At 51.8% G+C, this 11,494-nt stretch overlaps 1 protein-coding gene across 6 annotated transcripts in view; it reads right to left on the bottom strand.

The window, feature by feature from the left end:
• The window catches only part of MEF2A (myocyte enhancer factor 2A), an 81,106-nt gene continuing 69,612 nt past the window's right edge, over positions 1–11,494 (bottom strand). For all 6 annotated transcript variants that reach the window (XM_014591998.2, XM_014591999.2, XM_006159488.2 and 3 more), the window contains 3 exons: positions 11,098–11,224; positions 7,115–7,241; positions 1–3,919 (listed from right to left, as the gene is read on the bottom strand). In XM_014591998.2, coding sequence (XP_014447484.1) covers positions 3,574–3,919; positions 7,115–7,241; positions 11,098–11,224 — 600 coding nt within the window. In that variant the 3' untranslated portion in view covers positions 1–3,573. The remainder of the gene's footprint in view (positions 3,920–7,114; positions 7,242–11,097; positions 11,225–11,494) is intronic.

The raw sequence follows: 11,494 nt of genomic DNA, 5'->3' as shown, positions 1-11,494 counted from the left end.
TTCAGGGAAAAATTGAGATTAACTTATTTTTCTTAAAAGGTTCATCTCAAAGATGGCAACAAAGTCCAGCTTGTGCCGCCAAACGGTTTTACAGGATCAAACCGTGTACAGCTTCTTGTGTGAACTACAAACATTTACCAAATACATAAATCTCTTTTTTTCTTTTCTTTTTTTTTTTTAAAAAAAAGCCATTTTAAACATAGCAAAGCAGTGTCTTCTTGCACAGCAAAGTGAAGAAAAGTTTTCTACAGAGAAATAAAATTTTACATTTGTAAAATCTTTTTCACATTCTAATCATCTAGCTTCTTATGATCCAAACGCCAGGAGTTGTCGGGTTCCTTATTTACTATGTATTTCTTGTGCGCGTGATGGTTAAGACAGAAATGATGCCAATGCGTTAGTCCTGATCGTGAAAGGAAATGGCAGAAACACGTATTGTTCTTCTAGAACAAAGCCCTGATTGAGTCTAGAACATGACGGACTTATTAGAGCTCAAAAGATGGGAGTTCTGCTGGGGACCATCTGTGTGGACACGATGGGACCTGTCGCTCTCGGGGAAGTGCCAGTTAGAGCGCGACAGACCACAGCGTGGAAGCTGGCCTGTGACCAGCGTGACTTGCTGCTCTGAGCATTTTGGTTTTCGTTTAGTCATCTAATGACATACTTCCAGAGGGATGACATTTTCTAGTGATGGTGTCTTATACAACACACACGAATCTCAATGGGTAGGAAAAGTCAGTTCTAAAACCACACCGTGAGTGTTGTTCCCACTCTTGGCTGGCTTCCACCGAGAGTCATGGAGGTGGATGTGTTCCCACGTGGGAGTGGGGTGAGGGATGTCTGTCAGGTCACATGCTCCCAGGTACCTGGGGCATGTGGGAGAAAGTTAACAGTCAAATATTCAGTTCCTGAAAAACGGAATACATTGTTACTTGGTCAGTGTGATTGAAGTACAAACTCCGAGCCTTGTGTAGTATTTTAGAAAACAGTAGTTGTACTGATTATAAACCTGCATAGAAAGAAAGACTATTGAGATACAGTCAGAAACGCCATCTCATAAGGCACACAAGAAAATAGACAGTAAATGTGAATGCGTTAACTCCTATTCCAATGTACATGCATAAATAATAACAGGAGAATCACTTAACACTTCCAAAGCTATAAATGGTTTACAAAGTGGTAAGGATGATCTTGGAAATTCAGTGCTGGGAGACTGTCTTGTTGCAATTTGGTGTGACCTTATGAAGAAACGTGCCTGTAAGAGTGAGTCAAATAAGTACATTTTTTCAAGAAAAACAAATCCTTTCTGAAAACGAGCCACATGTCTACATGGAAGAGAGGAGATGGCATCTCACCTCCCCTTTTGGGGGTCTCTATCAAAAGTTATTTATTGCCCAAACTGGCATTTCACAGTTTGGGAATGCCCGAGGTTTACCCTGTACCTAATACCTATGTGTTGGTCAGGAAGTCTGCTGGGTGATTTGTCACAAACAGCAGAGGAAGAAATCGTCTGAAGGAGCATAATTTAGGGGGAAAAACAAAATGTGAGTACAAACTGTAGGTGGCTGATCAGTGTATTACGTTTAAAATATAAAATAGCAACAATATTTAAATCCTTGAGTTTCTCAGGAAAAGGAGTATTTAAAAAAAATCCATGATGAAAGATACACGAGGACTTTGAATTTTGTTCATGACACATGCCCAGTGAGCAGATGAACTTGCTATCACCGATTGGTTGTCTTCCTGTAAGAATAAGGCCTTGCTCCTAATCCAGGCTGCAGGTTGGGTGGCACTGATTTCAGTTAGGACTGCCAGAGTCACGCCAAGTGTCCTTCCAATGCACAGAACAGCGGCACTGGTGGTTTTTTTATACCCAGCTGTGTTATCCTACATTGAGGATTCCCTTCCCTACCAAGAGTTTTCCCTAATCATTTACCACTTATAAAACCTTTGTGCTCATCTACTATTTTGCCATTTTCCCCCTAATATTCATTAAATTAGGTAGGCTTTATCTACTATATTTTTTCCTCACAAAAGGCAAGTTTTAAATAATGCCTTATAAAATCTGTTACGACACATTTTATATTTATGCAGGATGAACTTAACACCATTTTTTTTGCCACTTTGCTATTTATGTACACATATAAAATATATAATGATGCTCAACCCATACAGCACAGAGATTACAATGTAACATCACACATTCACCACCAGTGAGGGGAGGAACCCCTTATACAATCCTCTGAAAAAACTGGGCTAATAATTAAATCCAAAGTACAGTATATTTAACAAAATAGTAAATATTAAACAGTGAATACTCTACTTAATAAGGACCTCGCCTTTTCCCCCCAAATTGGCGGCAATCCACAAAAATATACTTTTTAATCTGGTGACCATACAATACATAGGTACTTACATCAAAGGTGATAATATATTTAAGATGCTATATACACAAAGAGTTTGGCTCAACTTTTAATTTACATATAGAATAATAAGTGTTCATGGCTTTTTTTTTCCAAGGTTCTGTTTGCAAGATATTTTTTTTTATTCCCCCTCTCAAAATAAAACTAAAAAGTTAAAACAAGATAAAGCTATTCTCTAAAAAAAAAAAGTTTCAACATACAGCTTTGGCTTATATAAATAATTCATAGCAGAATGTGTTCAAAAGTAGTGAATATAATTTTATATATAGTCATTGATTCATAAGGGTGTTTTCTTTCATATAAAATATACATGAGCTAAAATCAGTTTCTTTAATTTTCAAGATATGAATGTAAAAAGAAACTTCTGACATATTCCAATTATAACTTAATATATTAATTTTATTTTGTTAATGCTCTATATTTCTAGGCTAGTATTTTCTGAATATCTCATGCGTGTTTTCTAGTCTTTCTCTTTATTAGCTAAAGATCACTTCTTTGACCCAATACATTTTTCGCACGTGCAAAACAGTTATGTGTGGGGCTCTTCTGATTGGTTTTGTTTTTTGTATTTTTTTTTTCTTTAAATATCAACAGCCCTTTCCCATGCACCCCTCTGCGATAGAGACCCATGCCAGGTTGGGTAACTAATATAAATGACATTTTATGTACAGTATTGCTTTCTTGGTTCCTGCTTTTCTACTGCTCTGTTCTACAAAGCATTTTTTTTTTTCTTAAGTAACTACAGTCACCGCACAGTTAAATAAAACAAGTAGGGGCCCTCTAGGTTTCTGTAAGCTACGGTGGGAGAGTTACACATGGGGACACGTCTCTCTGCAGAAACCGGCCATCGTTAGAAACGAGGAGTCCGAGGAAGTGCCCGACCGCTCTGTGCCGGCAGGGTGCTCTGTCTGCCAGGGACACTCGACGGCAGACCCACGTGGAGTTTGCAGGTAAGTGCCTGATTCTGTGTCTGCGACGCACACCCACACATACACGCACACTCACGCCCACATACGTACGTGTGTCGGGGGACATACGTATGTATGCATGTACATATAAATAGGTTTCACTCATGTCCTTATTGACCAATTGAGATATGTAGGACAGCTTCACTGCAGTAACACGAAAACCCCAAGGCCGGCCGGGAAGCCTAGGTCACCCAAGCATCCATCCTCATGCGTTTTACCGAAGGGCTTTCTCTGTCCTCGGCGTTGGGGGGTCGGCCGAGCACGATCGGAGAATGGAAGTCGCCCCGTGGGTCCTCCCGGGCACTGCCGTCGTAGGAGCTACTGGAGCTGCTCAGGCTGTCCACGGGGGAGCGCCCCATCTCCTGCCGGGGCGGAGGCTGTGGGGGCTGCGGGGGCTGCGGCGGCTGCTGCTGGAAGCCCGATGGGGTCATTCGATCCCGGGGAGGTGAGATTGGTTCGGACTTAATGTTGATGTTTTGGTTGGTATTAATGGATAAATTGGAACCCTGAGATAACTGCCCTCCAGCGCTGAAGGAGAGAGAGAGAGAGGTTAGATGGTGTGTGAGCATGGCCGCGGCCAGGGTGGGCCGACAGGGCTGCAGCCTGAGACCCCGTGAGCCTCGATCCCCGAGACTGGCACAGTTCATCTCCTAGGACGGACGCGGAGAGGAAGAAGCGGGACAGCCGAGCCCTCGCGCGACCTAGCTCCATTCCCGCCACCCGGAACCTCTGCGGCGGAAACTTCCAGAAGGGTGTCAGGGTCTAACATGTGTGCACGCCAGAAAGACCGAGGTGCAGCCCTGCGACAGTGCGGCTTCCCATCAGTCCTCGCAATGCTCCTAAGTAGTGTTACCCTCCGTGCCCAGGTGAGGGGGCGGCTCCGAGAGGCTAAGGAGGGCCTGCATGGGCACCGCCCTGAGACCGGGCTTCCGGACACACCCCCTGGCTTTCCTGGGCCGTGTGCAGCGTGTTCCTGTAGGACGTGCAGGGCAGGCCTGAGGGCCGAAGCCCTGTGTTGGCCCAGAAAGCTCCCCAGGACACTGCGCCTTCTACGCCATAATTCCTGGCCAACAACCGGCACTGCGGGATTTTTTCAAAATGCAGGAGCAAAAGCTTGCTGAGCTCGGGCTCTCTCGTTCTGAAGTTTATTTCTGATAGTGTGTACGTGAGAGAGAGGGGGACAGGGAGGCTCCCCGGCAGGGTCTTGTCACACTGGGTCCCCTTCCTCCGGCCCTCCAGCTTGTCAGGATCTTGGGCCCAGGCACACATGCCTGGCATGCCTTCAGGCCCATGTGGGGATTTGAACCTGCAGGCAGCCCTGCGGTCCACTCTGCTCTCATGGTGCCTCTGGGGACTTTCTGGGAAGGAAGTGAGGCCAGGGTATCTCTACTGTCCTGAGCATGGGAGGCCAGCTGGTTTGTCACACTGTCCCCATGGGTCTACTGTTTCCCCGAGGCCCTGTCCCTTCTCCCTGCTGCTCCATGTCTGAATCCTCGCACGCTGCCTGGGAAGGGCACTGTCTTTGTGAGTGTGGTGTGGTGTGTGCATTGGGCTGGGGTCAACCACACAAATCTTGAGCCACCCAGAGCACAGGAGACCCCCCCCCTCTTCTCCTCTCTGTGACCCTGTGAGAAAGCAAAGGCAGGCTGTCCCTCCTGCTCCCCCAGCTGACAGGTACGCGCCACAGTGAACACAGGTCATCTTCTCTTTTTGGAGAGGTTTTTGCTATAGGGCACAGGCACTCGCCAGAAAGAGAGAGACAGAGAGACAGAAAGCGAGAAATCACCCCCCAGGGGGGATGGCCACACCGCAATCCCTTCTCCTCCATTCTCCTCTTGGGATCTTGGGCACGCATGCACACGCACCCGGTGTGAGTTTAAGCCACCGGGTCTGGGACTCGAACCGTGGTCGACTACATGCGAGTCCAGTGACATAGCCATTACGCTAACTGCTGAGAGAGAGAGGTTAGATGGTGTGTGAGCATGGCCGCGGCCAGGGTGGGCCGACAGGGCTGCAGCCTGAGACCCCGTGAGCCTCGATCCCCGAGACTGGCACAGTTCATCTCCTAGGACGGACGCGGAGAGGAAGAAGCGGGACAGCCGAGCCCTCGCGCGACCTAGCTCCATTCCCGCCACCCGGAACCTCTGCGGCGGAAACTTCCAGAAGGGTGTCAGGGTCTAACATGTGTGCACGCCAGAAAGACCGAGGTGCAGCCCTGCGACAGTGCGGCTTCCCATCAGTCCTCGCAATGCTCCTAAGTAGTGTTACCCTCCGTGCCCAGGTGAGGGGGCGGCTCCGAGAGGCTAAGGAGGGCCTGCATGGGCACCGCCCTGAGACCGGGCTTCCGGACACACCCCCTGGCTTTCCTGGGCCGTGTGCAGCGTGTTCCTGTAGGACGTGCAGGGCAGGCCTGAGGGCCGAAGCCCTGTGTTGGCCCAGAAAGCTCCCCAGGACACTGCGCCTTCTACGCCATAATTCCTGGCCAACAACCGGCACTGCGGGATTTTTTCAAAATGCAGGAGCAAAAGCTTGCTGAGCTCGGGCTCTCTCGTTCTGAAGTTTATTTCTGATAGTGTGTACGTGAGAGAGAGGGGGACAGGGAGGCTCCCCGGCAGGGTCTTGTCACACTGGGTCCCCTTCCTCCGGCCCTCCAGCTTGTCAGGATCTTGGGCCCAGGCACACATGCCTGGCATGCCTTCAGGCCCATGTGGGGATTTGAACCTGCAGGCAGCCCTGCGGTCCACTCTGCTCTCATGGTGCCTCTGGGGACTTTCTGGGAAGGAAGTGAGGCCAGGGTATCTCTACTGTCCTGAGCATGGGAGGCCAGCTGGTTTGTCACACTGTCCCCATGGGTCTACTGTTTCCCCGAGGCCCTGTCCCTTCTCCCTGCTGCTCCATGTCTGAATCCTCGCACGCTGCCTGGGAAGGGCACTGTCTTTGTGAGTGTGGTGTGGTGTGTGCATTGGGCTGGGGTCAACCACACAAATCTTGAGCCACCCAGAGCACAGGAGACCCCCCCCCTCTTCTCCTCTCTGTGACCCTGTGAGAAAGCAAAGGCAGGCTGTCCCTCCTGCTCCCCCAGCTGACAGGTACGCGCCACAGTGAACACAGGTCATCTTCTCTTTTTGGAGAGGTTTTTGCTATAGGGCACAGGCACTCGCCAGAAAGAGAGAGACAGAGAGACAGAAAGCGAGAAATCACCCCCCAGGGGGGATGGCCACACCGCAATCCCTTCTCCTCCATTCTCCTCTTGGGATCTTGGGCACGCATGCACACGCACCCGGTGTGAGTTTAAGCCACCGGGTCTGGGACTCGAACCGTGGTCGACTACATGCGAGTCCAGTGACATAGCCATTACGCTAACTGCTGGTCCCCACAGGCCGCCTTTCTCCAGGGAGGCAGGGCTGGGAGTGAGTGTGTGCAGCCCGGGCTAGGTGGTGCGGGTGCCGCGGGGGGGCGTCTGTCTGGGAACCTCTGGGGACACCAGCTTTGCGGTCCGTCCCTGCTCAGGGGAGCCCTTGCCCCCCGAATCTCTTCCCGGAATGCTAGTGTGCTATCCAGCCTACCGCACAGAGCCATATAAAGAGAAGGCTCTCTCCCGACACCTGTGTCTTCCTAAAGATAAGTCCTGGCAGGGTTATCCGCGGGACGGTCACAGCAAAGATGGCAGCGGACAGGGCGGGACGTGCGGGCAGGGGCACACGGAAGGCGGCGCTTACTCACACGAGGGAGCTGAGGGCGGCCTGTCCGAGATGGTGCTGCTGCCAGGCCGACACCTGTCCCAGGGACAGCATCCCCGGGGAGTTGAAGCCTTGCAGGGCGGACAGGTCAGCGCTGGTCAGAGAGTAATCTGCGAAGGAAGACGACACAGCTCTGTGCACGGCGGGGGACGAGGATGAGGACGCGCCTTCTCCTTCCCCCTCCCCCGTGGCGGAGGTAGAGGACACCACGTCGGGAGATGGCATGAGGTCCCTCGCAAGGAGCCGTGTGGACGGGGCTCCCACGGGGTGGTTTATGAGCTCTAGTTCTATTTGCTGGTCAGGGATCATTTAAATAAAGGCCGTCGCTAAAGGATGCTCCTACGGGAGTGCTACCGGGCTGTTGGAAAAAGTCATGATGCGTTTTTGCACAGAAAAAAAAAAAAAGACTCATGACTTTTTCAATATTTTAAATAAATAAACCTACCACTGCCCCCTGGAACAGAGACAAACACCAGAGTACATTTGGATTAAGTCTGACTGGCAGGTGTGTTTTTTTGTTTTGTTTTGTTTTGTTTTTTAATTTGCCAGAGAGAGAGAGACAGGACCCCCCACCCCCGGTGGGGCATGGTCACATCGCGACCCCTTCCTCGTTTTTCTACCCTGTCAGGTCTCCGGGCATGCAAACCCACACACACGACGCGTTTTTCCAGCTACTGAGGCCAGGATTCAAACCACAGTCGGCCAGACGGGATGCACCTGCTTTGACCACTGGGCTACAAGGCCGTCCCTTGATCATCAAATCCTTTTATTTTTTAAAAATTTTTAATGTATTTATTAAATTTTAGTTATTTGCTAATTTGTTGTTTACATTTAATCATGATCTTTTTTTTTTTTCTAAAAGGTTTTTGACATAAGGTGCATGCGCTTGCTAGAGAGAGACAGAAAGTGAGAAATCCTTCCCCCAACGCCCCAGGGAGGATGGCCACGCCGCAATCCCTTCTCCTCCATTTTTCTCTTGGGATTTTGGGCACGCACGCACACGCGCCCAGTATGATTTTCAATCTGCTGGGTCCAGGAATCGAACTGTGCTCAGCTAGGTGGGAGTCCGGCGCCTTAACTGCCACGCTACCTGCTGGCCCCTGGATCACCGTCTTAAGGAAGCACGGTGAATGAGAAGGAAGAGGACCTCTTCCGACGAGGTGACAAGCTCGGTGCCACAGACGCCGCGTGGTCACAGTTAATTCGCTGCATTCATTTACAGCAGTGGGGCTGTGGCGGCTCTGTCACCGTGTGGGAAATCACTTCCAGGTCACGGGCGACCGCCGTGCCACGAGAACATTAACGCAGCCCATCGTGCACGGACGCTCGGCCACAGCCGCGGTGACCGAGGCAGGACGTGAGCGGTCACACACGGAGAGCGATTCCAGTCCATCACTGTCGCCTGTCTCCCACGGGGACGGAGGAGAGGTGGCAAAAGCCCTTCTACTTCTAACTGCCTCCTCGGGTCTGCCCAGCGAGTGGGGGAGCCGAGACAGGACCGGCTCGGCAGCACGGCCAGTGCCCGGGACCCTGCCTGGGCTCCATGCGTCCCGGGATGGCCGAGGTGGGGCAGGGCCCGCCATGCTGACACCTCCCTCACTGCCCCCTGCCCCACCCCTCTCCTGCGCTCGCTGGGCCCTTCCAGCAACCTCCCTGACCTGTCTGCTTGGCTCCCCAACGCCTCCAATTCCACACGGCCCAGCCTGGCTCAGCCTCCCCCCATGCCTGCTGCTCCTTGCGTAACCTCCTCCCAGGAAGGGGCACAATGCCCGCCCAGAGGCTCACACCAGATCCTGGGGCTGCCGTCGGGCCCGTCCCTCCCGTCCTCCCATGGCTGCCACTCTGGTCCACTGTGGCTCCAGCTGGCCCAGGCCTCACCCTCCAGTCCTGCCCCCATGCCGCTTACCTTCCGGGTCTCGACTCCAGCCACGGTCCCACCCTGCCCTGTCCCCGACTCCTGGCCTCTGCGCAGAGCCCTCACCCGGGAGCATGCGCCCCGCACTGCCAGGCTGAGTCGGACACGTCCTGTCTAATCAGAACGCTGGCCCTCGACCCGGACGCAACGGGTTCTTCCTGGAGCATCTGCTTGGTGCCTGTATCCCCCGTCAGCCCTAGGGCCCACTGAAGAGGTTTTTGCTATAAGGCACGTGCACTCATCAGACAGAGAGAGAGACAGAGAGACAGAAAGCGAGAAATCACCCCCCAGGGGGGCTGGCCATGCCGCAATCCCTTCTCCTCCATTCACTTCTTGGGATCCTGAGCACGCACGCACACGCGCCCGGCGTGAATTTAAGTCACCGGATCTGGGACTTGAACTGCTGTTGACTACATGGGAGTCCAGCGACATAGCCATTACGCCAACTGCTGGTCCGTCATTCACTCATCTCTTACTGTCTACCAGGTGTCTGCCGCTAAATGTGCATACAGAGGTGATGCGTTACAGAGACAAGGCGTGGACGAGCGTGTAAACCAGACAGACGAGTGAACGGTGACCGGGAACTCTTGGCCGTTACGCCAACTGCTGGTCCCCCCAGCATGAGTTTCAAGACGCTGGGTCCAGGAACTGAACTGTGGTCAGCCACGTGGGAGTCCGGCGCCTCACCCACTATGCTACCTGCTGGCTCCACGTGGCAGTTCAAAGCACCCTGCCAAAGCGTCAGCCCCGACGTCTAAACGGGAATCATCTTGGCCGCAGACTCCGTTGGAGAACCAGGGAGCGCGTGCCTGGGCTGCCGCCTCTGTAACCCGCAGGGTGGAACTTCACACTGCCCTGTTCCCTCCGGCTCCTGGAAGCATCCGCGGCTTGGCTCAGCAGCCGAGAAAGGGAAACCATGTGTTCTACCCCTCCTACGAGCGGCAAATCTAAACACCTGCTGTGCACCACGGGTCCCCACACAGCCTGCGTGGCAAAGAGCGCCTCCCAATCTCTGCCGTCGTCCTCAACTTCCTAATAAACCCGAGGTTGGGTATTTCAAGACAGAACATCTGAATAAATGGAAATGAGTGAAAAGCTCCTCTCAGGGGGACCAGCTGTTGGCGTAATGGCTATGTCGCTGGACTGACCGCGGTTCGAGTCCCGGACCTGGTGGCTTAAACTCACGCCAGGCGCGTGTGCGTGCGTGCCCCAGATCCCAAGAGGAGAATGGAGGAGAAGGGATTGCGGCGTGGCCATTCCCCTGGGGGGTGATTTCTCGCTTTCTGTCTCTCTGTCTCTCTCTCTGTCGTCTGGCAAATGCACATGCCCTATAGTGAAGACTTCTCCAAAAAAGCTCCTTTCAGGGTCAAAGGGCGACTGTCTTGGAGGAGAAAGCTCTGCTGCCCGAGGCACGGAAAACACAGTCCAGCCCAGCCGTGAAGGGAAGGAAAGCACAGCCTCCTGGATGCAGTGACACCTGCCACCTCTGTGCGCTGCCCGCCCACAGGGACGCACCGTCGCTCCCAGAGCGGGTCAGCACAGCGTAAAGACACCCGTTTCTTCCAGAAACCGGGGAGAGGGAGACTGTGATGAGAGAACAGCCCAGCGACAGGCCACTGTTCCAATAAGACCAGCTCATCTTTGGGTCGGGGATGGACCAAAGTTCATGCTGGAAACAGAAATCACTTATTCGACTCATTCTTTTCTTCTATCACGGTATTTTTCTTTCCTTATTTATTTATTTATTTTTTTTTTGTGGACAGCATGTGTTTTTAAATATATCCAGATGTGGGGACCAGCAGTGGTGTTGTGGTTAAGGCACTGGACGCTCCCACATGGCCAACCAGGGTTCGAATCCCGGACCTAGCAGCTTGCTTTCTCATTTTCTCTCTCTCGCTGGTCAAATGAAAATAAATGAATAAATAAATCTTTAAAAAAAATAGAGCCAGATGTGACTCTACAAAGCTGGAGGTGATTTATTTCAATAAATACCCCTTGGAAAAAGGCCCCCACGAGGGAGTGTGCCCGTGACAGGCCGCGCGCAGGCTCACCGGTGTTGTAGGCGGTCGGCATCGCTGAGTACACGAGTCCCTGCGGAGGTAAGCTCGGGGTCGTCATGGACACGACGGGCGTGGCGAGCGGCGGGGCGGCGTGAGAGCTGCTTATCCTCTGGGTGTTCTGTGCGGGGAGGGACAAGACAAGGTGTGGCATCGAGGCTGGGTAACTTAGTAGGCTTGCTATTTCAAAAAGGGCTCATTTCAATGTGGTACTTTTCCCAGGGTTACGGGCATGTCATTCCCTGAAGCAGCGATGATGTGAAAAACCTTAAGAAGACTATAGGGAATAACTAAATATTGAATTTTAGGGCGTATGTATATATGTGTGTATATATATATATATATATATATATATATATATTTCTCTTTTGTGGAGAGATTTTTTTTTTTT

The sequence above is a fragment of the Tupaia chinensis genome, unplaced genomic scaffold, assembly GCF_000334495.1.
Source record: "Tupaia chinensis unplaced genomic scaffold, TupChi_1.0 Scaffold000632_1, whole genome shotgun sequence".
Taxonomy (NCBI): domain Eukaryota; kingdom Metazoa; phylum Chordata; class Mammalia; order Scandentia; family Tupaiidae; genus Tupaia; species Tupaia belangeri.
Note: the sequence above shows the minus strand (reverse complement) of the source record. Positions and strands in the feature narration are given on the sequence as shown.